Source organism: Armigeres subalbatus, chromosome 2 (genome assembly GCF_024139115.2).
Source record: "Armigeres subalbatus isolate Guangzhou_Male chromosome 2, GZ_Asu_2, whole genome shotgun sequence".
NCBI classification, from domain to species: domain Eukaryota; kingdom Metazoa; phylum Arthropoda; class Insecta; order Diptera; family Culicidae; genus Armigeres; species Armigeres subalbatus.
This window is the reverse complement of record NC_085140.1, coordinates 9,753,958-9,781,039: the sequence shown is the minus strand read 5'-3', so window position 1 is coordinate 9,781,039 and position 27,082 is coordinate 9,753,958. Positions and strand designations below refer to the sequence as shown.

General features: G+C 39.1%; 1 protein-coding gene across 1 annotated transcript; it reads right to left on the bottom strand.

Annotated features, from left to right (window-relative positions):
* Window positions 1–2,677: 2,677 nt before the first annotated feature.
* LOC134214015 (phenoloxidase-activating factor 1-like) lies at window positions 2,678–22,294 on the bottom strand. Its single transcript, XM_062693469.1, has 2 exons — window positions 21,486–22,294; window positions 2,678–3,024 (listed from the first exon to the last, which is right to left on the bottom strand). The coding sequence occupies exons 1-2, from the start codon at window positions 22,159–22,161 to the stop codon at window positions 2,825–2,827; spliced, it is 876 nt and encodes a 291-aa protein (XP_062549453.1). The 5' UTR covers window positions 22,162–22,294; the 3' UTR covers window positions 2,678–2,824.
* Window positions 22,295–27,082: the final 4,788 nt, after the last annotated feature.

The window sequence follows — 27,082 nt, the reverse complement described above, 5'->3', positions numbered from 1 at the left end:
AAGGAATCTTCCGGAAAAATTCCTGGAAAGAATTTCTGGAGGAACTTCCGAATGAATTTCTGGAGGAGCTTCCTGAGGAATTTCTGGAAGAACTTCCGAAGGAATTCCTGGAGGAACTTCCGAAGGAATTCCTGGAGGAACTTCCGAAGGAATTCCTGGAGGAACTTCCGAAGGAATTCCTGGAGGAACTTCCGAAGGAATTCCTGGAGGAACTTCCGAAGGAATTCCTGGGGGAACTTCCGAAGGAATTCCTGGGGGAACTTCGAAGGAATTCCTGGAGGAACTCCCGAAGGAATTCTTGGAGGAACTTCCGAAGAAATTCCTGGAAAAACTTCCGAAGGAATTCCTGGGGAACCTTCTGGGGGAATTCCTGGAGGAACTTTCGAAGCAATTCTTGGAGGAACTTCCGAAGGAATTCTTGGAGGAACTTCCGGAGAAATTCCTGGAGGAACTTCCGAAGGAATTCCTGGAGGAACTTGCGAAGAAATTCCTGGAGGAACTTCCGAAGAAATTCCTGGAGGAACTTCCGAAGGAATTCCTGGAGGAACTTCCGAAGGAATTCCTGGAGGAACTTCCGAAGGAATTCCTGGAGGAACTTCCGAAGGAATTCCTGGAGGAACTTCCGAAGGAATTCCTGGAGGAACTTCCGAAGGAATTCCTGGAGGAACTTCCGAAGGAATTCCTGGAGGAACTTCCGAAGGAATTCCTGGAGGAACTTCCGAAGGAATTCCTGGAGGAACTTCCGAAGGAATTCCTGGAGGAACTTCCGAAGGAATTCCTGGAGGAACTTCCGGAAGAATTCCTGGGGGAACTTCCGAAGGAATTCCTGGGGGAACTTCCGAAGGAATTCCTGGAGGAACTTCCGAAGGAATTCCTGGAGGAACTTCCGAAGGAATTCCTGGAGGAACTTCCGAAGGAATTCCTGGAGGAACTTCCGAAGGAATTCCTGGAGGAACTTCCGAAGGAATTCCTGGAATTCCTGGGAGGTCTTCCGAAGGAATTCCTGGAAAGTCTTCCGAAGGAATTCCTGGAAAGTCTTCCGCAAGAATTCCTAGAAGGACTTCCGGAGGAATTCCTACAATTTTACCACAATCGGCTTAGAAAAAGTCGCAGCTTTTTAGGACGAGATTCAAGAATTGGCCACTTCACCGGATGTCCCGGATCTTCCGAAGGAACAATACGAGGCCACTTGGGATCAATTAGTGATGCTTGCATTGATTTTTCTCTGGCAATGCTCCCTCAAACCGTTTAGAAAAAGTCGCATCTTCCTGGAGCGAATTTTAAAAATTGACCACTTCATCGGATGTTCCGGAATTTGCGGAGGACCACTGGGAGGCCATCTGGGGTCAATGAGTGATGCTTGCATTGATTTTGCTCTGATAATTCTGCCACAATCGGCTTTGAAAAAGTCGCAGCTTTCTGTGATGAATTTCAAAATTTAACCACTTTACCGGATGTTCCGAAACTCCCGGAGGACCACTGGGAGGACGCCAAGGGTCAAGCAAGCGTCAATCAGCATTGATTTTTCTGTCATATTGCGATTACGAAAGATGATGAACATTTGGCATGTCGCTAGAATGAATAGATGTATTAAGCGCTGACTTCACACGTGGTTCAGAATCCGGATAATCCGCGGTCTACCTGGTGGCCAGGGCACTCCAAAGAGCTAAATTGTCCTCTTTCGCAATGCACTTATCGCCGTGATAAATTTTGTAGAAGGTTCCACCATTCTAAATGTAAAGGATCCGACGATAAATCTTCACGAATATGTTAGTTCCGGAGTGATGCTAAACTTTTCGGAGTGTTGCAATATTCAAAGCAGGTGTTGCAATACTTATTTTTGCGCTTCCATACTTATGGCGGGTAGTGTATATCATTTTTTGTGACGTAAATAAATTTCGATGGAATGCATGCACTTGTGCTTGATGGATTATTAAAAACGTTTGTTTTCCTGGGCAGTCATCCTATTTTTACATTTGTAGGCACGTGGTACAAAGAAAGTGTTTTTATTGTAAATGATCAATTTTCATAGCTGGATTGGTGCGATGTTTTCACAGCTCGTGAAGATACAATCAAGTAGTGGAATTAACTGGATTGATACTAACACGTCTTATAATATATCTCAAAAGTGGATCGTTTTTCATTATCCCTGACTTGATAAGATTGTCACCTCTCAAACAGAGACTCCACACAAACTCAATACATTTCTGCAACTCAAGTCCAATAATAAAACTTGTCTTGTTCGACCGTTATACGCATAATTGTCCCATGGACCTAGAAATCCCAAAAATAAAACAAAGAAATACTTCCAAGTTGGTTTTTAACCCAGTTTATCACTCACGCAATGTAGCTAGAGATAAATATTGATGATCCATGCTGAAATAATATAAATTGAATTTCAATAAAATTGATATAATTAACGTAGGACCTAATTTTTTTTTTTTTTTGTGTCTTTATTAAAGAGACTTTCAGCCCGAAGCTGGCTCGTCTCCGCGTAGGACTTAAATGTTTAATTGGGTTTTTGATGGGGTTTGGAAATTTCAAAACCCATGGTCATAATTCGATTCTGGAAACATAAGCGTTCCGAACGTGTTTCCAAAAAAGAATGGGATCTGTAGAAGAAGTGTTTTCATGCAAATAAATGAAAGAACGAGAAACTTTCTGGACTATTAAAAAATATGCTGTTTATTGTATATCCAACATGTACAGATTGTGTGATGAGATTCCCTGCTATTCTTGCAAACAGTTTCTGATTCAGGATAAACATCTAGATATATATTGCCAATGATGAATTCAATATATGCAAACTACATAACTCAAGTTTTCAACGTCCATCCTCTGCAGCCGTACGCTGGATCCATTCGCTATAAAATGCAATATTTGCAAATGCGGTGATTGTATCAACGCCGCATCTTCGGCCATACCCAGTAGTTGGCCCAAACACAACAATGCCTCTAAGGTAGAATTTTCCTTCCCGTTGAACGTACAAACCACTACCGCCGCTGCCGCTGCAAACTTCTGTTCCTAAAAAAAAGACAAAAATGATTACACGGTATTCAATACAAAATTGAAGCTATGTTCAAAGGTTGTTGTTGTTCAAAGGTTGTATGTTGAAGTATTTACTTCAACGTATAAATGTTTGATGACATAAACGAAAATGTGGCTGGAATTTACAGTTAATACAGCCTTTATCTTTCAATGGATTTTGGAGATCTAAATATCAATCGACACGTAATCTCTCCAAAAATTTGTCAATTCTATTGAAACTTTTGATTATTTACGATAAACTATTGAAAATTTCATTTCATGTCCTACCCAGTAGAAATATCAGAACCAACCAACCCCGTTCATCCATTCCCATTTTCCATGTCATTTTCTCTGGGTTTTAGAAGACCCATGTTTCGAGCTCGCGCGTCATTTCTGTTCGAGGATCCTTGAGTGGTCACGGAGACCGGGCACGTAGAGCGGACAGAACAATGGCGTTGGTAGCGGTCCTAGCATCCATGACGGTGGTTTCCGCATCTGTAGCGGTAACGCAGCAAACTATCGAGTGGCTATCGTCGGCATCAGCGGCATTTCAGTGAAATTTTCACGCATGGTTTTCAATCGGGTTTTTTTGCAGTTAATTGGGAATGATTGGGTTGGTTCTATTCAAAACCTCAATTTTATAGAAGGTTGAGACGAAACAAATTTTAAACATACTGCAAATCATCATCGCTTGACGCCAACAGAAATTTGACTTCGGTAGCAGAATTACCAGCGCGCGTCGGACTATTGAGTGGTGGCTCTTAATGATTCGCAAGGCGCATTATTGAAAAATAATCGGTTATTCTCAAGACGAACATTCTATACAAAGTACGGTTAAGTCTGGACTAATTTTAGTCATAGAGAAAAATAATCGCTTAGCGATCGCAGAAACATGCCGTCTGTAATAGTATCAAAAGCGCGCATCAGAGGGAATGCAGCAAAAATGTATTCGCATCAGTATGAGATATGTGTAATTTGATCTCAAGATTCCTTCTTTGGTTTTGCTACTGTTGGTAACTGGAAAGGCGAATTATGGAAAATAATTCGATTCTTTCCAGAACCACAATTTTATAGAAGAAAAGGTTTAACAAATTTTCTTCAAAGTAATCGCTTGGTACGGGCAGAAAGTTTCCGTAGGTAGCAGAATTCCGAGCACGCGTTCAGAGGGAGAGGCTTCAAAAATTTCTTCGCATGCAGAAATGTACTCCACTATGACCGCCATATACGTCATTGTAGCGAAATAAGCAACCGATAGTTCAAATGTTGCGAAAGAAATAGCTCTCGCGCGAAAAAGCAGCTTTCTTGTAGTCACTTTGGAGAAAAATTGTCTTGGTTCAACCATCTCTTCTATTAAATTGTGGTTCTGTAAAGGAATACATTTCAGTGCTATCTGAAGTACCTTCGACTGCCAATCAGTGGAAGCAGCTCACAAGCCACAATTTTCTATCAAATCCAAACTATCAGTGGTTACTGTTAGCGATTCCAAAGATGCATTGTTGGAAATTAATCGGTTTTTATCAGGATATTCTGTACAAGGGAAGGTTGGGCCGAGACGAGTTTTTGTCATAGTGCATATTATCACGCACATGTAGAGTGTTCGCTTGATGACAGCTGAAAGTTGCCGTACGTTGCAGCATCACAAGTTCGCGTCGGAAGGAGACGCTGCAAAATTTTATTCGAATGTGAAACTTGATCTCAAAATTCTGATTTGGTTTTGTTGCTGTTCTTGACTGGCAAGGCCCATTGGTGTTTTTGTGACGTCTTGATTTTCCTCTACCACCGGCTGTCAACGAATTTATAATTACAAAATTCGAAGAAATAGTTTAATTTATAAATGTTTATACAAAAATGTATGACTTCGTTAGTGATAGTGATATACTGTTACATGTTCAAAAGGCTTGGAAGCTACATGTTTGAATATGTGAACATTAGAGTGATTCAAATTTTGACTATTTCGCTCCTCTATGCTTAAACGATGACATTTTCTGTTTTATTAATCCTCCCAAATTTTTAGCTATTTTGGATGTAACTAAGCTGAGCACGCGCAGTTTGAATAAGTTTGAATGAAAATTACTGTGTAAACAGTCACTTTTGTCGAAAACCACTCCGCAACGATGCTCATTAAGCTCTTAAAATGTATGACAACGTTGCCAACATAGACAGTTTTGCAATGAAACTGATCGTCTTTGTTGCGAAACAATTCTATGCTTGCAAGATAAGTTATAAAGGAAATACTGAATCGCGGGAAATTCAATTTAACATCGTGTCGAAGTCATCGTGTCGATTACGTTTGAATAGTTAATGGTAAGCATATGCGGTATTTCGAAAAATTTCGTTTCAGGTGGTTCGAAACGAAATTCCGCTGATTTCTTTATTTCGTTTCGTTTCGTAAAATTACAAAAAATTCGCTAGAAAAAACTAACTTCTAACGAAATTTAACGGAATTCCGCGGAATTTCGAAACAAATTTAAACTTAAACCATACTTTATATTATCAAAAATTTTGGCTGCGCCGCTGAACAAAATCGTAAAGTTGTTTTCAAAACTTTAGGTTATACAATATTCCTATTAACGCTTACTACATAACCCCATTATTAGTCGACAAATTCATATGCAGTTTTCTTCTATATGAATGCGGAACGATCGTGTGGATGCTGGTCATGGGACCAGCTAGTCCGGGAGAACGCGAAGTGAAAAAAATCTAATTCGCGTAGCAGAAATTTGTTTAACCAGTGCAGTGTGCTATCGATCGTGTTGATGCTGATCACGCCAGCTAGTGTGGGAGAACGTAAAGTGATAAAACTTATGTCTGCATCGAAGAGCACATAATTATATAGTGCGGAATCGATCGTATTGTAGAAGATTATTAAACGAAGCACATTGATCTTGCGATGGATTGATTTGAAACACAGTTTTCGTCTTCTTGTTTTCAAAATAACTTCGTTTACAATAAATATTTTGTCGCTTACCAAGGGGTTTCACACGAATTACCTTCTAAACTAACCATAACGATTCCTTTCCCGAAGCGCTCACGGAGATGCAAAGCATTCCTCGGTCTCTTATAACAATGAGTGTTATAATTATAATTGTTATAATTGACTATAAGCATGTGACCAGCATCATTATTGGAAACTCCGAAGCAAGTAGGTATACAATAATAATAACTTTTTTGTATCCCAAGAATATTATTTAATTAGTGAGCTGTGCATATTTGCGGTTTCTCGGCCAATCATGATTAGCAACTACGATGTGTAAGTTAATCAAGCTAATATGCTTTTTTTGACTATTTGCACAATATTGCAATATTGCAGATTTGTGGGCATTTCTAGATCTTCGCATGGAATCTGCAAAAAAAACCAGAACGGGTTGAAAGATCATTAAAATTTCTGAAAGTTCTTTGCTTAAGATTGCTTTCAGCTCATACTGACCATAACAGCTGTTCTCATATGCCAAGGACACACAGACAATAGCTCAGTTTGTCGAGCTGATTGTATATAAGACTATGGGTCTGTGAATTTCAATCGGTAATACATATCTTCGTGCATTTTAGAAAGGTGCACAGGATTCTTCTAGTGAGCAAATGTATTCTATATATACAGTATATGTAGACGAAGAATAAGAAGGAATACATTTTGGCTGATACGATCTTTTCAAATGTTGGTCTAGTAATATCAATTCTCTATCTGCGTATACGCCTGGCAGATGTGGATACATAATTGAGTAGGGTGGCTCAAATTAGTATGGGAAAAACTTTGTTCAATTTTTGTGATGGGCCGCCCTCTTATTCGGTTCTATTTGATGCCCTGATGCTCTGGATAAAATTTCAGCCAAATCGGTCAACGTTTGGCCAGTGCTAAACTCGTTGGAAGTTTATATGGAAAAATGTATGCAGAAACATCCAAAAACAGTAAATTGCAGCTGGACTATACAACTTACGATGAAGAACTATGATACTCATTCAGATCTTGGAGAATTTAATACAGAATGTTATGCAGAAAACCGCGAGAAGATTCGAGTTTGCCCGGCTAAGTTGTTCGCATTTCTCTGCAGTGGGGTTTGAGCAAATTTCGTTTCTTTTACCTTTGAAAAGAAATAAATTCACCCATACAACACTCCTGTAAAATGCTAATATCTTTGCGTAATAAACTCTAATCTTCTCGCGGTTTTCAGCATAACATTCTGTATTTTATTTTACAAGAACTGAATGAGTATCATGGTTCTTGATCGTAAATTGTGCCGTCCAACTACAAATCACTGTTTTTGGATGTTTCTGCATACATTTTTTCATATAAACTTCCAACGAGTTTAGCACTGCCCAAACGTTGACCGATTTGGCTGAAATTTTGTCCAGAGCATCAGGGCATCAAATAGAACCGAATAAGAGGGCGGCCAATCAAAAAATTTGAAAAAGTGTTTTTTGAGCCACCCTATAATTGAGTATCCCACTAAATAAAATATAAATCTAAAAATAAATTTGAATTTGTATATGAAAAATCCCACAATTTCTTTATTTTTATATAGGGGGAGACCCCCAGCGCCGGACACCTCCCAACACCGGACACTTCTCAAAACGATACTTGCAGAGGTCCTTCCACCATCTAATGTAGTGCAAAGGATAGCTTTTTCAAAGTCCTTTACCTGTAGAAAAAATTTGATCTTTAGGTTGAAAGATATGTTCAAAATTTAGGATTTAAAAAAAAAAATGGTCAAAATTTCCTTGTATTACCTACCTTTCTTTAGAAGTGTTCGAACCGTCTGTAATAAATGGGCTGCGAGGAATCCCTCGATAAATAGAATAGGCAAATGAAAGGCGAAGTGATAAACGTCAACCTGGATGATTATTATTTTGTGGTAGATAACATGCTATTTCGAAGAAACGTGTAGAGCAAATGCTATATTTGGATGCTATATTTTAGTTATTAATATCGATTTATTGGACTAATTGGCGGGTGAAATAGTTTCAGTGGTAATAGGCATTGGTCGGTGAGTCAAATAGTTCGGAATATGTTGAAAACCGTTACTGTATTCGATAAATTTATACTGCAGGTTAACCTAAAATTGAAACAAAGGTCTGCTAACAATAACACCTCCAATACGTGTTTGGTACAGAGAACCGGAGCAAAGGCAGATAACTGAAATGATATCAAACTGATAACATGCTAAGTTATCCTTATTATCATATTCCATATTCAGTTATCAATCATGTGATTAACTGATAACTGAATAATAACAAATTTTATTATCAATACAAATTTGCCATTTTCTTTAAATTTTCGCGTCGTTCAAATATCGTACTAAACATTCTATTCTTTCAAACAAACTAACTTGTGGGAGCAACTTCCCTATGGACATATTTTATGGTGAATGGTCATCCCAATTTGTTTAACACGAGGTAAAACTCTACCATATAAAACTGCGAATCTTTCTTTAATCAGATTTACCATATAGATTAGGATTAAGGTTTATCCAGCTTTCCACACTCACCATAATGGTGGACGCTAAAAAAGTGTTAAGTCTGGAGTGTTAAGTCTGGAGTGTTAAGTCTCTACTCCCGAAACATATGATCCAAGGGCATGTGTTCATTCAGGAATGGTGAATACTCTTGACTAATCGCCTACTTTGCAGGACAACGTCTATATATAAAATGAGTTTGCATTTGTTTGAGGCAATATAATTCATCTTGAAATCCGCAGTGTTCAAATATATGGGGAAGCGAAGAATTTAACTGTCGGATAATCAAGAAATTGCAAAGATCTGGTGTGATTTGGAGAAAACAATCATGATCGCACTGACGTCGAACTAAGTGCAGCGCTGCAATATGCCCAACTATTGACAGTTTTGAACTTAGGTTTGAACGTAAAATACGAATCCGGGCAAAATCGTTATATGCTGTCAAACCTCCACGATAGTTAAGGGTCGGTCGACTCATGGAAATATCGAGAAGTAGAATGGAAGATTATTAAGAAGGTGTACTGTCATCATAGTAGCCCATAAAACAATTTTTTGCAATTCCTGATCATAATACCTGGTTTACAGTTGTCATTTGAGTGATAAAACGGCCTACTTTTCCATACCAACAGAATGGGTGCTTTAATGACCATTATGCAACTCAAATGGGTTGCATAATATTCATTATAGCACTCATTTGGGTGCTATAATGAAAAACCTACATTGAGACAGTAGTTGCATGACTACATTTAGCTGAATTAGTTTGGGTGAGTGTTAAAATAGTGTACTCTAAGCTTCTCGTAATAAATGAAATGGTTTGTTGGACATAACATCACAATTTTCCAAAGGCAATTGCATCCATCGCTTCATAGCTTTTCAAGCTATGCAATTTGGCACGATAAGATGGAATCTTATTGTTCTCTGCCGCAACATAATTTATTGGCATGAATGATCATGTGGAGTAAATTCGATTGTACAATTTTGGTATAGATTTATCATATTAAAGCCCATTTTTCGTCATTGCAAAAAATAGCGTGTGTAACTCGTTGCAAAACTCGATTTTTTCAGCACTCGTAGTATTTATCCAACTCGGCAAGCCTCGTTGGATAAACGTACAACTCGTGCTGAAAAAATCATCTTTTTGCAACTAGTTGCACAAACTACTATTTAGTGTTGAAAAATTTGCTTTTATGAGTCGATATTGAGTCATAGAACATCGACTCCTGATCCTTCACTGCATATAAATAAGAATGAGTTGAGATTTCTGTTGTCTACAAATAACAGAGTTTAAACATGCATATGAAAACACAAACTTTCGACAGTATGCATAAATACTTAAAAATATTAGCGAAAAACTACATCGTATCTATGATAAAATGATCAAAGAGCCCTGATTGGGAAAGCATGAAACTGTATAAGGGAAAGCATTGACTGTATAATACAGTCCACCCCATTTTAGGCAACACATGATTTCTGTCTTATTTAAATTCTTTAAAAAAATGAATGTTTCAGCCCCCGTTTTGGTTTGTTGGCATTAGAAATATGTTATACGGTTTAAAAATTTTCTAGAATCTGTAAAAAGCACATATCAGATGTTCCCAAAACGGGGGAGTACTGTGTTTCAAAAACTAACAGACAAATGCCATAACAACCAAACTAGCAACCGTATCTTTGTTTGAGGAATATCATGTATACTAGAAATATCACGAATACTATTGCTGGACAATGATTTATACTATCGCAAAGTTTAGAGATACTTGCCCCTTGAGAAAACATGTAACCCACTGCGACACTGAAATTGATTTACAGTGTTGCACTGCTAGCAACCTAATGATTGACAATAAGTGAGAAAAACTAACCTGAGGAAGATCGGGAACGATTGCTTAGTATTTATATATTCATTGTTGTGACCAATTACACAACTGAAAAAAAAGTGTTCAAAAAAAGGACGATGAACGGTATTTATCCTAATTGATTGTCGACTTGCTATTTTGAATTAAATTCGGTTTTCATTTTTGTTATTTTAAATGGTAATTCAACCAAAATGATAACAATTCTAGTTATCAATATAATTTGATAATAAAGTTTGTTATTAACAAGTTATTCTGCTTTGCACTATGTCCAGCCAACTGTTATGGTCATGGCATCATAATTTGATTATAAATAGTCTTCAGTAAATACAAGATTGTAGGAAGCGTAGTGCTCTTCTGTTTTGCTCCACAAGAAAGCGTAATTGGGTGAGTGCCCAGAGACGTGGCCGTACAATCACGTGATTCGAGTTCGAACCCCAGTGAATGCCAAAAATTTTTTCAATGCGTAACGAAGTCGGCAAAGAAGATTTAACTATTTTGTTTACAAAAGTAGATAAGTCTTTTTGAAAATTTTGTATTGAAATGTGGATAAAATGGTTAATAGCCAGAGAATTAAAAAAAATAATATGTTAGCAGGGCCTAAGGTTTTTAAAAATCTATTGCCGTGATTGTTTCATTTCCCGAATTGAATATCATATCTCCATACCCCCCCCCCCCCCCCCTAATAATATTAGTTGGCGCCTCTGATTCTATCCCATTATTTTCAAAAGTGAACCGATATACGTCAGGGTCAGAGTGTAAATGTAATCAGATATGAATCAGATCAGTACAACTTTGTCAAAGAGGCAAAGTCGTGGCGTGGATTCCCGAGGCCCTTGTGAAGTATTTTTAGAGCGCCTCTTTTTTAGTAAGCCCAACTTCTTCACCTCTTATGCCTCAAACCAGATTTAAGCGCATGACTAAGCACCTTTCAATCTTATAATAATGAGTATCAAACTAATTCTCCTCTCCTAATACCGAATTGACTGTAAGGGCGTAACCGGCTCATACTGTTCGAGCAGCTGTTTCTTACTCAATTGAAGGGTTTCCGAGCCTCTTATAAAAAGGTTGAATTTGGAAGAAAAAAGACAGGAACACCGTCTTCGACCAGAGGTCGTACAGACTGAACATTTAAACACCTAGACAACGGACAGGACATATAACACCCAGTGGACTGATAGAGAATTTTTCGATCACGAAAAGTTTCCTCCTTAACGGGGCGGGAATATAACCCACACACCATAGCCCATGCGTCTAGACGATTGACGTCGCTAACCGCACGGCCACGAAGCCCACCTGGGCCCTGTAGCATAATCAGACTAATAATATTAGCTACAAGTTACAAGTTACAAGTCAACAAATTACAAGTACTTGTAATTTGCGTCGCATAATAATCTTTTGCCAACTAATAATATTAGTACTTGTATTATTAGTAAGGTTGAAATTACAAGTCCGTCAGGTTCGTTTACCTGTCAAAATTCATTCGACAGTTCACTGTCAATGAGGAGGAAAACGATTAGTTTACGTTTGTTTGCAAATTTGTGGATAGAATATATATGTTGACTGCGATAGGTATGCAATGCACGGAACACTCTGCAAATTTATTGATTCCGCGGTTTAAGCCGGCTTCATGGTATAGGTATTTTTAACCAAGCCAATGGAATGCACACTGGAGTCGTTATTACGTGATTACGTTTTAATTAAGGCGATTTATAAGTTACGCAAACGTATCCTCCATGATAAATCGAATCCCGCTAGACTTGTTTGTTGTGGGTTTTTGAAGAGGGTTTAATTTACGACTGTGTAAGACTTATGCGGGTTTAGATTTTGCTTCTATTTCGATTATGAAATTTGGACGATTTCTTTTTTAGTTCAAAATCCCAACTGATGAAAATATCGTAATAAATTCTATGGTCTTAAACAAGATTGTTTAGTATAATGATACAATAATACAAATTTCAGTAAATTATTATATTCTCAATTTTGAGATGAATAAAGTCAACTTTGGGTAAACCAAACTCAGCTTTGGTTAATATGTTTTAAGTGGATTAAGTTAAACTACTAAGTATTAGGAAACTCATTTTACTCAAAATAGGGTTATTGGTCCAAAGTGCGGATTTGAGCTAAAACAACCCACTTTTGAGTAGTTTTGGGTTTCTGTGTACTGCACAAGGAATGTAAAATAACAACATTGCCAATGACAACGACATTATCCTCTCTTGTAAATGTTGGGACAAACTCAACTCGCAATAAGCGTTTGTCCCAAACTTCAACAGAATAGGACAATTATCGCCTGCCACGCATTTTGAGAATTAGTCGGTTTCCGATGATGTTTTTGGTTAAATTAGTATCAGTTATCAATTAGACATAAACTTAACCATCTGTTGACATGATTTGCGTTTTACTTCTGAAATAATCAAGTTATCGCAGTTTGAAAAGTTTACAACAATTACCTCTCCATGTTTGTTGCAAATAAAATGGAACGCAACAATGTCTTTATCCTCTGCAGATGGGGACAAAGAGTTATCGTTATTCTCTTTTGTCGCTTGTTTTTCGCATTTTTCAGCGACAATTACATTCCTTGGTACTGCATAATTGCTAATCTAGACCAACATTTGAAAAGGGCGTAAAAGCCAAAATTTATTCCTGCTGATTCTTCGTCTTCATATAAAGCTATATATGTGGACAAAGAATGAGAAGGAATAAATTTTGGTTGTTACGCCCTTTCCAAATGTTGGTCTAGTAATGATCTTTAGCGCTCCACCATTTGAATACTTGATGTCGGTACTTAAATTACTTCTACTATATGCAAAGTCATTTGACAATTTTCATAATTCTCAATGTTATATGGGAACGAGAAATTTATTCTTAGTGCCCAAAATAATAAAATAAAAGCGACTTGTAAATTAAATTACAGCACCTTTCATACTTGTAGAATAAACTACAAGCCAACGCCAATAATTTCTACTTGTATTTTCTTTATGCAACAGTTACTTGTAAATTCCACTAATATTATTAGTGCGGTTTACTTGTAATATTAGTCTTGTAAATTCATCCTTGTAGATTCATTATGCAACAGAAAAATTCAAGTTACAAGCTGCTCTACTAATATTATTAGTACAATTTCGATTATGCAACAGGCCCCTGGTAGCCTTTAAGTACAACTTTTTGTATAAAAAAAGAAAAAAATATTTCTTCATTCCTGTCAACTGCTGCCGTAAAAACTTTGCGATCACATTTCTGAAATGCAATCTGAAAGACATATTTTTGTGCATTTTAAAAATGAGCAGAGGATGCGTCTAGCGAGCAAATGTATGCCATTAACAATTCTCAATCTGCGCAGACCATATTCTTATATTCTGGTTTTGATTTAGCTCAATACCAAAAAGCCACGCTGATAAATAAATATGAAGTATGCTTCAGCATAATCACATAAGTCTTAAATGAAATAAGGTTAAATAAGGTTAAATAGAATTTAAATTAGAAAAAAAAACACAATTCCTATATTTTTATATACACACTTACTGATGTAAAGCTGAACTGATATAAAATTGATCAGATTCGGGAGCACACACTCCACGATGAATTCCTTTGGAAGCGGTACAAATGCTGGGGTATTACTTTATGGCCAATGGTAAACGGGAACACAGCGATTTATCACAGACTGCTTCTTCTGTGACTATGATTCAATTGGTCGCAAAGCCGTTATTTGAATTTGAGAAAATGAAATCAGATTTGCATACATAATGTAAAATCAGTTCAATAAAAATTCCGCGGAAAAAAAATTAAAATTTCGTTTCGTTTCGAAAAATTTTGAATTAAATGGACGTTGATTTCGTATCGTTTCGAAGTCTCGAAAATAAATATATGTTTCGTTTCGTTTCGAATCAACACAAACATTTTAAATTTCGTTTCGTTTCGTTTCGTTAGGAAAAAGTGTCTTATCGCATACCCTTAGTTTCTACTCATATAATAACAACTTCGTTATATTTGAACATGATGCAAAAGTGTCCGGTACTAGGATACGCTTTTCAGGAAGGTGAAATTTTCCACCAAAATTTATCAATCAAATACATTGTCGCAAAACGTGTTCAAATGCTCATGTATAGTTTGTATGATTCATCAATGATCATATTTTGTGTATACGGTATACCAGTTAACATAATCTGTATAGTTGGTAAGATTTTCGTTAAATAACTTATGTGTCCGCCACTGGGGGATCTCCCCTCACTTACTGATATAAAACTGATTTAAAATTGAGCAGATTCGGGAGCACACGCTCCACGATGAATTCCTTTGAAGCGGCACAAACGATGGGGTATTGTCCTATCGCCAATGGTATATACGGCGAGAATGTGGCGATTTATCACAGATTGTCTTTTCTGTTATTGTAACTCTTTTGGTCGCAAAACAGTTATTCGACTTCGAAAAAGTGAAATCAGAATTGAGTACATAATGTAAAACCAATTTAACAAAAATTCCGCGGAAAAAAAATGAAATTTCGTTTCGTTTCGAAAAATTTCGAATTAAATGAACGTTAATTTCGTATCGTTTCGAAGTCTCGAAAGAAATCTTTATTTCGTTTCGTTTCGATCCGAATCAACATAGACATTTTAAATTTCGTTTCGTTTCGTTTCGTTTCGTTAGGAAAAAGTGTGTTATCGCATACCCTTAGTTAATGGGTCGCAACGCGGAACAGTTTTTCATTTAAGTGGCGATTTCTATAGTAATTTCCATACAAACTTCAAACTGCGCGTGCTCAGTCTGTTTAGGAGGACTAATAAAACAGCAAATGTCATCGTTTAAGCATAGAGGAGCGAAAAAGTCAAAATTTGAATCACTCTAGTGAACATGTTAAAAGGTGATACATCTGCACTCTTGCAATATGTACTAGAAACATCTGTGCCAAATAATAGAAGAGTTTCTGGACCTGGATCTGGATGGCAAGCTCGTCAGGGCTTATGAAGATTCTGAAGCTTCTTGGAAATCCTGGTGAGATCTACCCTTGTTGACTTTTATTTCTGCTGAACAACTCAATTAAAAAATGTTCCTATAAATAATTGATTTGTTGATTGAAATTCATACCAAAAAGTTTCCATAAACGTAATTCATTATAATAAAGCGTTATCGTTGTCGACGCGTCAATGGAAAATACTTTGTATAGATAGTACGAAGAATAATACATAAATCGCTTTTTAAGTTAAAAATAGTAGAAAACGCCGGTGTCGGTGAAGAGGGTAACCTTTAATAAGATCTGTAGTAATAAAGAAGACAATCATCATTGATAGAATATATTTACATGTGAGGCATCACGGAGGTAATACCTATTAATTACTGGAAAACATGAATCAAGAAGCCGGCGTTGTCAAAGAAAGAGTCCCATCGCAATGTATCTTCGAAAATCGGTTTTACTTTAGGATATGAACATTGGCAAATATTCCGAGTTTGACGTTTTTGATAATAAACGAAAATGAGTATTAAAAGTGCCAGTGATTTAAAAATTGTAGATTTTATGAAACTACAAAATTGTACTACATCTTTCCTCCCCCAAGCTCATGAAAACCAGCCAGAGTGCAACTATAGTTAGTATTAGTTAGTTGTATTTGTTTTTGAATACTCGTTCCCGAGATCAAATTGTATTGGCAGTCAAGAGATTTTTTTTCACGTGCTTAAGTTTCATTAGGTGCTATTGATTTTATTATGCTTATTCTTGAGTTTTGTGAGTGTCGGATCGAACGAGTTTTAAGAGCGCAGAACAATTTCGAGATCCGTGTTATTTTGTTCTACTCTGTGTCGTTAAAAATATATTAATTAGTGTGTGACCAAATGTGTTTTAAAAGAGCAGAACGACGTGGAATTATAGGAAAGTAAAAGTAAACTGTGCGTCTGATCGTGTTTTCTCTAGTTGCAGAACGATCGCGCGATCATCGAAATGTCTTGTTCTGCGTTGTGCGGTTGACATGGGTTGACATGTGAGTGTCCCATCGAATTTCCTTTATCACGCAGAACGATCGCGCGATCATTGGAAAATTCTGTTCTGTTTAGTGCGGTCGGTAAATCTATTAGTTAGCACACGTTCGTACGATTGTGTTTTGTTTAACCTCGATCAAATTACACGATGCACTCACTGACATATACAAAATCTCGTGGAAGTGCAGATGACTCGTCTCCTTCCATCAAAACGAGTATCACGTCAACATTTTCCTTCCTAATCCTTAATTGACCTACATTCACACATGGCCGGCGCTGGTATTGCTTAATTTTGGGTCACCAGTTCTTACACATTGAGGATGATGTTAGTCCCAAACACTATCTGTTAGTTCTCTGTGTTATTACAGCTGACCTGGCAATAACGGAGTAGCAACCGTGGGCGGTCAATCAAGCTCATGTTCTTGACTGGCAAGCCCATTATTGAAAATAAATCAATTCTTTTCAAGACCAACTTGCTAAACAAAAGAAAGCTGATTCGAGAACAAACTTCTTCAATATACAAAACTTAGTATCGATAGAAAAATCAATCGCAAAACGATCTCAAAACATACATACGGAAACAAATGCATACTTATGGGCCAAACACAATTGATACGTTTGCGTGCGTTTTGACAGTTTTCCCATGGAAAAACTGTCAAACGCACGCAAACGTATCAATTGTGTTTGGCCCATTACAATCATGAATAAAAAATCATGTAATCATGAATCAAAGCATGATTATAATTCATGATTTCAGAAATATTATTCATGGTACTACGCAATCCACATCCACAGTCGACAAAATGCTTAACGCCTTTTCCAAGAAGTAAGAACGGCTGATAGGACTTCAACTATGTGTACTCGAGTTCAAATTTCCTGTTGACTTTTTTTCTCTCCATTTTTTTCGATCTCAACAACCAAATCGTAACGTATTAGTTGCGTTACGCAAAAATAAATCATGAAATCATAATTTATATTCTTGGTGTATTTTCATAACATGAAAACGCGTTGGATTCATGAAACCATGAATTATTTTCTCATTTCCGAGAACGGATTTTTACCAGAGTACGTTGTCCAACGTCTACCTTGCGGTCGTGTCATGTACACAAACCTTCTGATATTTTGAAGACTTAACGTTACATGAAGTGCGGAATGCACTTCGAATCTTTTAATCTTAGAATTATTTAATCTTTTCGTCTTCGAATCTACAAATACTTATGTGCATTCTATCAAATTTTATCATTGTAGAACTTTCCCTTGAACTACGCAGTTATTTTACCAGCAATTTTGTCAATATTATCATGTTATATTGTCATCATTATCGTCAAATGTCCTTTTCGACCAAATGTTCTATTCAGCCGAATGTCCCATTCGGCAAAATGTCCTATTCGGCCAAATGACCTATTTGGCCAAGTGTCCTATTCGGCCAAATGTCCTATTCGACCAAATGTCCTACTTGGCCTAATGTCCTATTCGGAAGAAATGTCCTATTCGGCCAAATGGCCTTTTCGGCCAAATGACCTATTCGGAAAAATGAACTATTCGGTCAAATGTCCTTTCCGGCTATATAACCTATTTGGCCAAATGTCCCATTCGACATAATGTCTTATTCGGCCAAATGACCTATTTGGCCAAGTGTCCTATTCGGCCAAATGTCCTATTCGACCAAATGTCATATTTGGCCTAATGTCCTATTCGGAACAAATGTCCTATTCGGCCAAATTTTTCGGCCAAATGTCCTATTCGACCAAATATCCTATTCGGCCAAATGTCCTTTACGGCCAAGTCACATATTCGATCAAATGCTCTTTTCGGCCAAATGACGTATTTAGCCAAATGTCCAATTCGACCTAATGACGTATTCGGCCATAAGTCCTATTTGACCAAACGTCCTATTCACTTTTACAAGCAAATACAGGCCTTTTTGGTTCTCCAAAAACGCCCGGGAGTTCCAAAGATGCGATCTTCCTGATCAACCAAGTTCTGAACGATGTATAATGCGTGCATCGCTAAACATCCCAGCAGGTTCATTGAGCCGATAGGATTTTCCTCAACACTTTCACTAGCTACTACGGGCCTTTATGGTTCTTCAAACCGGCATGGAGTTCAGAACGTTCGATCTACCCGATCAACCAAGTCATGGACGATGTATCCGTTTAGCGCTTAATATCACAACAGGTTCGATGAATCGATACGATTTCATTCATTATTTTCACAAACTACAATAGGCCCTCCATGATTTGATGTTCTACGACTCGATATCGACTCGTGGAAGAAAATGATGCCATACTTAAATTATTTTCTAGGTTACTCTGATGGTTCTTTCGAACAATTTTCCGAGGAACTTTTTTTTTATTCTAATTTTCAGGATTTTCGGCTTTCAGTCACATGAAAATGTTGATAATTTCAAATCATTGCCAACGTTTCGATCCGGGGGTTTTTTATTCCTTTCATTATTTGTTAGGCACTCTGTGTTACTTAACCGCTACTGTGCCGAGATAGATTGTGGCATTCTGCTGCCAGAATCCACACCGAATCAATTTTTAGATTTTCCATTATCATTATTGTTGTCGTTGCTTGTCCATCTCATCGTGAGTCCATTGTATCCGTTTGTCCATGTCGTCTATCCAATGATCGTTGCATTGTTCGGTTGCCATTTATCCGGGTAACGTTGGAGGAATGCCTCCGAGAAGAACAAGTTGTTAGTCGTCATCAGGCAGCCGTGACGGTAAGGCGTGCACCCCAGAACGCCACCGTATGGGCTGCGGATCCGGCGACTGACGAGGGTTTGGTGGAGGGGCTGGGAATCGAACCCATGACCATTCGCTTGAAAGGCGACGTGTAGCCAACTACACTACGGGACCCCCCTTCCAAGGAACTTCTATTCCCCAACTTGATGTATGCAACTTTGGGGCCTTTCTAAAATTACGGAACGCTGTAGGGGGAAAGGGGCTCAGGTCGTGCGTTACAATCCATACAAAAAATTAAACCTTCCATACAAAAAGTGTTACGAGGTGGGGGGGGTGGTCTAAAAATATCAAATTTAGCGTAACGTAATTTTTGACAGAACCCTATGGGAAAACTCACACGAACCAAACCGATTTAAAATTCCAATCAATCAGCGAACACACGATTGCAAAATGAATATTACTCAACCCAACAGCGAACCAACAACGATTTATATCTACTGAGTGCTCCCAGGAGGAATAAGCGAAACCACAGATAGTGGGAAAAGAAATCAAGAGATGATTATGAACCGATGTGTATTGAGTGTACTCAATTATTTATTTTGCGGCCCGAATCTTTCTGCCGAATCCTCACTCACCACTCAATTGCGATTTCAATCGTATGCGATTCGAATGTTAACATATACTCGGCTATGCATCATTTGCTATTTGTGGGAAAGATTCGGTGATGAATTTTGTCTGTTTGTTTTTGGCATGATTCGTCACTAGCTGAAGCTAAACGAAGGACAATCTTAATTGAAAATATTGGAAGAGCTCGTGTACAGTTGTCGAATTTGTGAGTGTGTGTAAAGGTGAGTGAAAGAATAGCACTAAAAGAGTCAATTTTTCCCAAACCTGGATGTATGGTTGAGTCAATCATTTGATCATCCAAGTCCGTGTATGCAGAACAAATCGCAGGTTAACCTCATTGTCATTGTGCATCTTGACCCAAGATTATTTTGGAGCACCTTGGGCATTGGATCTCATGTTCATGGAAATTAGTATCATATGCTTATTACACCGGATTGGGCGGATTGAAAGCCTTGATTAGCTCAACTCCAGAACGATTAGGAGTACCATGAGCATTTCGTATTCTAGAAAATAGGCTTTGCATGATGCGTATATGATTATTGAACCAGATTGGGTGCATGCTAACGATGAGGACATTGGCCAAAACCTTGATTGATCTGGTAGATACCGCGGGTTGAACTCGAGAACGTTTTGGAGTACCTTGAGCATCTCGTATTCCTAAAAATTATTCACAGGCATAACGTTCAGGATGGATCAACTTGTCTGAGTGTGCAGAACTATCCAACAATGTGATTTAGAATTCAAACATGCCAGATTTATTTGCATGCTCTCAGAAGCGAAATCTTCTCAAAGTTTCGGATATCTGGGACTTCAGGGTATAGTGAAACTTGACATCTGATATTTTTCCTGCAAAGCCAAGTGGTGAGCATTTTTGCTGAAGAAAGTGGTGACCTATCTCTCTTCCGTAATTTTACACTGCCCATCTTAAACGCTGTGCATACATAACCTTCCTTGAAAACCACTCAGCAATCAGTTGGGGAGGTCATCCAACAGCTCAAAAACAAGGTAAGGATTGTGTCGGTGGGCCCGAAAAAGTGCAGGCTAGAACTGGAGTGTGAGAAATTTTGAGCCAGTACCATACCAAAGGCCACCTACAAAGTGATAGCCCAGATAATCTTCCACCGTCTAGTGAATGAGCTATCAATGAGGAAGCTATCAAGACGGTTTTGTTGACGCCGGTCGACTATACCAAATCTTTTCTGTAAAGCAAATGCCGTGAATATCAGGCCCCATCGTTCCATCTGTTTATCGATTTTAGTCGGCATATGATAGTATAGACCGTCTAGAGCTATGAAAAATCATGGACGAGAACAGCTTTTCCGGGAAGCTTAGGAGACTTATCAAAGCAGCGATGGACGGCGTGCAAAATTGTGTGAAGATTTCGGGTGAAGATTGTTGGCGCGACCGCCAAAGTAAGTGTCTCGTAAGAGGCTTTGCGCATCCTTTTGTCTTTGTTCCATAACTTTGGTTCTAGTTGATATTATACCGACAGTTGAATATGAATGGAAAGCTCGATAAATAACATTACTACTAACATTACAAACAAGCTATAATTATTCGACTACAGCACTGACAAGCACTTGCATTACAAATAACAAAAATGCATTTCAGCTATGGTATTGTGTTACGAAAAGCAGCACGTCGTGAAGAATCCATTAGAAAGAAGATCTAGGATGATTTTACCCCTGCTCAAAAGTTAACTTTCGAATGCAGACCTAATATTTTCCAGCTTAACAGGACAAATTGACAGGACAAAATTGAAAAAAAAAATTCTGGTACATTAGACGTAAACATTACACAGTTTTTAACAATATTGTTGCGAGTCTGTTCTGCTGTATAAAAAATAAAGAAAATAAAAAAATGATTATACTCACTTGCACAGAACACAGTCCCATTGAGTTTGTCTAAAATGTACCCATACTGTTCCAGGCACCGCTCCATCGAAACCAAATTATTTGTACTTTCCCTCAAGATGCTTGAAAACTGTTCCGTTCCGTCAACACCCCATCCAATGGCAGTACCAACGGATCTCTCAATCTGTTGCAAATCATCATCCTCCGCCGGCCATAAACAAGCCGGTCGAATCACCTCGTTGAATGTGAGCCTGCCGTCAACCTTCAGCACTGCCACGTCGTGCCGCAGATTTTTCATGTCATATTCCGGGTGGAGAATTATCTCCGCCACATCGAACGCAGTGTCATTCGGATTGTGGTTCCAGTCCAGTTCGAAGACCCCGGCTCTGATCGAAAGCACTGTCCGGTTCATCGTTTCCCCCTCGTGCCGACCGACAACGCAGTGCGCCGCGGTAATAACCGTTTGCCAGCCCACAATCGTACCCCCGCAGAGATAGTACATTCGATAGGGAGATAGTGTGTAATAGAGTGCCACGTGGAAGGGCCATCTGGCTGGAGGAAAATCGCTTGATCTCGTGCCACAATTGGGTTCATTTGTTAGCGTTTGATGGTCCTGCAGGGTCAATGAAAAACCACGAGTTGCCAGCTCACAGAAAAAGTACAACATCACCGCCGTTCGTCCGGATCGTGTGGTCATCGCCAACAGCAACTTGGGAGCGGGGCAGAAAAATACAATTGCAATAAAACGCGCACGATGATGCTCTTGTCCTGATGGGAATCGCTGCTACTAATCGCACGAGGGAATTCAGCCAACTATGGCCCGGAGGCGGGCCCTGACTTACTGGACTTGCAAATGGAACAAAACAACGCTAAGTGGCTGCTGGCGGTGGCCATCATCATTGCGAGCAGAAGCTGATACCCACATACCTAGTGGTGAGGTCATTAAAAGCTCGTTATTTGGCGCACGGCATAAACAGAAGCACTAAATAAAATTGAGCTATTAACCGCTTCCTGCAACAACGAATAACCTGCCAACCAACAGGCGACAGCAGTGTGGATGAGTGTTGCATTCAGCTCATGGTTTGTCGGAGATTTAGATTCATCTTCTCCTTTTGGTTTTTATTGCAATGCTGGAAAGTGTTAGGATCTTAGCCAGGAAAAATACTTTGATTTTAGAAATAACTGTACATGAAATGCCTAGAAATCCAATGAGATAGTTTACAAAATTTTATTTACAATGTGCCAGTACCAGAAGTCCAAAAGAGCTTTATAGATTATTGCTCCAAATATGATCATAACTGGTACGATGGCCACGGCCGGTTCACCTACTAAATTTAAATCCATGTAGCTAACATCGAAGAAAATATAACAAGAAGAAACCCTTTAGCTACCCCACCCGGATAGGTTCTTTTAGTTTGCTCGACTGAAAACAAATTGACACCCGTTTCCAGAGTATGAAATCTTATCATTCCATAAGGCATCACAAATTAATTTATTTCCAGAAGAACTAATTTCATAAAACTTCAGTGACATCCTAATTCGCCTTCTCCGGGTGCTGCGTCCTATTATTTTTCCGACGGGGGACGACGCCGGGCAAAGTTACGCTCGACAAATTCCCACAAATGGATCCTTTTCTAACAGCCCGAGCACTCAATGGATTCGGTACGGGCTCTGGGCTCTGCAACATATGTTTCCTCTTGTCAAGATTCAATTTGCGAGTGAAATCCTTTGCACTTCTTCCTTTTAGCATGCCCATTTCGGAAGGATTAACTTTGACAATGCACAGACAAAAGCTGACCTGTCACACTTCAGGAGAAATGGCTACAAATTTGTGACCGGTTCTTGAGTCGGGCTTCTTCGCAGCGCTTGGTGAGCATCGTGAGGCAGAGAACGGAGCAACTAAAAGATGAGTATCCCTTCCGGACGATCCCAAATTTGCTAAGGTAGTCAACTAAGGTAAAACTTTTCTCAGATCCTTTTTGCAACCATCATCTGCAGAGGCTTTGCTTTCAGCATTGGGCTATAGAGCAGGAACAGTGGGGCTGCTTCGAGAAAGTGGCAATGGTGAGTAGTGCATCGAATACGGTCAAGTTCGAATCGGAAGTGGTGCGTGATGAAACCCCGACAGCACCAGTAGGCAAGAGTTATCTAATTCAATTTCCCTTGTGAGGCTTCACCCACTGGAAAAATCTGATTTGGTTAAGACCTTGACCAACTTAGCTTGGTTGAAAACTGAAAGGGTTTGATTTTTTGTTGCTCAGAAACCAGGGATGAATCAAGTCGTGTGGAATAGGAACAAACAAAATAATTTTTGCACTAAAAAGCAATCAAAACATCGTACATTGCAATACAGCGAAAATTGTTTCTTAAGTATCATTGATAAAAGCACAACGCTATTGTAGAATTTCTTGTGGAAATTCGGAAAATGTTTCGTGGAAGTTAAGAGGGATTCCGTGGTAAATCAGAAACATGTCTTGCGAGAATTCAAAAGAATTTCTATTGAAAATTCGAAGGAAAAAAATCAGAAAAATATCCCGTAAATAGTTCCAAAGGGTTTGTCTTGTATAGAAATTTTTTCCGTCAAAATTCAGAAGAAAGAATCCTTTGGGAATTCCTGCACAAAATCAGAAAAATTTGGAAAAATTGGAAAAGATTTTTAGACAGACAGACCTGACAGACGAAACAGACAGACGAGACAGACAGACGAGACAGACAGACGAGACAAACAGACGAGACAGACAGACGAAACAGACAGACAGACAGACGAGACAGACAGACGAGACAGACAGACGAGACAGACAGACGAGACAGACAGACGAGACAGACAGACGAGACAGACAGACGAGACAGACAGACGAGACAGACAGACGAGACAGACAGACGAGACAGACAGACGAGACAGACAGACGAGACAGACAGACGAGACAGACAGACGAGACAGACAGACAGACGAGACAGACAGACGAGACAGACAGACGAGACAGACAGACCAGACAGACAGACGAGACAGACAGACGAGACAGACAGACGAGACAGACAGACGAGACAGACAGACCAGACAGACGAGACAGACAGACCAGACAGACAGACCAGACAGACAGACCAGACAGACAGACCAGACAGACAGACCAGACAGACAGACCAGACAGACAGACCAGACAGACAGACCAGACAGACAGACCAGACAGACAGACCAGACAGACCAGACAGACAGACCAGACAGACCAGACAGACAGACCAGACAGACAGACCAGACAGACAGACCAGACAGACAGACCAGAGAGACAGACCGGACAGACAGACCAGACAGACAGACCAGACAGACAGACCAGACAGACCAGACAGACAGACCAGACAGACAGACCAGACAGACAGACCAGACAGACAGACCAGAGAGACAGACCAGAGAGACAGACCAGACAGACAGACCAGACAGACAGACCAGACAGACAGACCAGACAGACAGACCAGACAGACAGACCAGACAGACAGACCAGACAGACAGACCAGACAGACAGACCAGACAGACAGACCAGACAGACAGACCAGACAGACAGACCAGACAGACAGACCAGACCGACAGACCAGACCGACAGACCAGACAGACCAGACAGACAGACCAGACAGACAGACCAGACAGACAGACCAGACAGACAGACCAGACAGACAGACCAGACAGACAGACCAGACAGACAGACCAGACAGACAGACCAGACAGACAGACCAGACAGACAGACCAGACAGACAGATCAGACAGACAGACCAGACAGACAGACCAGACAGACAGATCAGAACGTCGGCTATTTGTGCAGCGTTTTATCAAACCCTCGATGGGAGCCACCTATCAAAAAAAAATTTCAACTTGTATACAAGTGCGAAAAGCTTATTCTCATGGCTTGTTATGATTTGAAGAGATTTTTGCCTCTCTTTGATCGTTGTGCGTAATCTATTGAGAGCGATTTCCGCAAACCCTTTTTATAGGCTATCAATCGAAAATGCGGTCGGGATTTTGATAGCTCACTGGAGGATCCTGGTGACATCACCAACATAGTGCGGTCCAACTTTGTGGAAAGTCGAGAACAAAACCAAAATACTCTATCGCTTCGCTGATCAAACTGGCAAAATAATCGTACCAAGCAGGGTTTACAGAAATCGTGCTCAACGGATAACGAACAACGATAAAAGAAAGTCAAAAACTGTTACGAATCATGACAAGCCATGATAACAAATTTAGAAAACTTGTATACAAGTTTGTAAAAACGGAATCGAATAGGCAGCCACCACAGAGAAGTGATGATTCTTGCTTTTTTCTCGCTCATTTTGTGTTGAGAACGGCACAGCTGTGTAGAACAAGTTGAAGTGCAACATAAGAACTAGTGCTCCTTGCGTTTGAGATTTTTAAAAGAAATTTATCATGAGGTATAGCCTTCCAAATCAGTTCTTTATCATGACAGCTTGCGAACAAAGTCTCTCGCGTAAAGTCAATCCCTGGTACCAGGCGTATAACCGTCAAATCGTCTTACATATGTGTTCATGCTGGAATGATTCGATTATGACCTCTCCAATTTCGAATAACACCCTAATTTATCCTTTATACCCAGGGAAGTCGAGAAATGAGAAATGAGCAGTGAGAAATGAAAAGTTAAAAGTAAGAAATTCGAAGTGAGAAGTTAGAAGTAAGAAATGAGAAATGAGAGGAGAGACGTGCGAAGTAAGAAGTGAGAAGTGAATACTGGGAAGTGAGTAATAAGTGAAAAATTTGAAGCGCGAAGTGAGTAGTGTGAAGTGAAAAGTAATAAGAGAAAAATGAAAAGTTAGAAGTGAAAAGGATGAAGTGATAAGTGAAAAATGAGAAGTGAGAAATAAGAAATTCGAAGTGTGAAGTGAAAAGTGAATACATAGTGAGAAGTGGGAAGTGAGAAATTCAAAGTTCAAAGCAGTAGTGAGTAGTGAAAAGTTAGAAATTGGAAGTGAAAAACGAGAAGTGAGAAATGAGTAGTCATAAGTTAGATATGTGAAGGTATCAGTGAGAAGGGAGAAGTGAGATATGGGAAGTGAGAAGTGTGAAGTAACAAGTGAGTAGTGGGAAATTAGCAATAAGAAGTGAGAAGTTAAATGTGAAAAATTCTTAATGCGAAGGGAGTAGTGAGAAATGAAAAGTAAGAAGTGAAAAGTTAGAAGTTGGAATTGATAAGTGAGAAATGAGAAGTCGTAAGGGAGATATAAATAAGTGAGAAGTGAGAAATGAAAAGTGAGAAGTGAAATATTTAAATTGAGAAGTGAGAATTGCGAAGTGTGAAGTGAGAAGTGACAGATGAGAAGTGTGAAGTGAGAAGTGCGAAGTAAGAATTGAGAAGTGAGTAGCGGGAAGTGAGAAATGAGAAGCTATATAGAGGTGAGAAATTTGAAGTGCAAATGATTAATCATTTACATATTTGGTTTACATCTGAACCGATAACACTGAATCAACAATTTGACGCCACAATACACGGTTCGAGGCCGCATCTCTCTATCCTCAAATGCGCCCCACGCTCGCCAAGCCGTTTTGCACCTGGTCTGCCCACCTTGCTTGCTGTGCTCCACGCCGTTTCGTACCTGCCTCATCGGAAGCGAACACC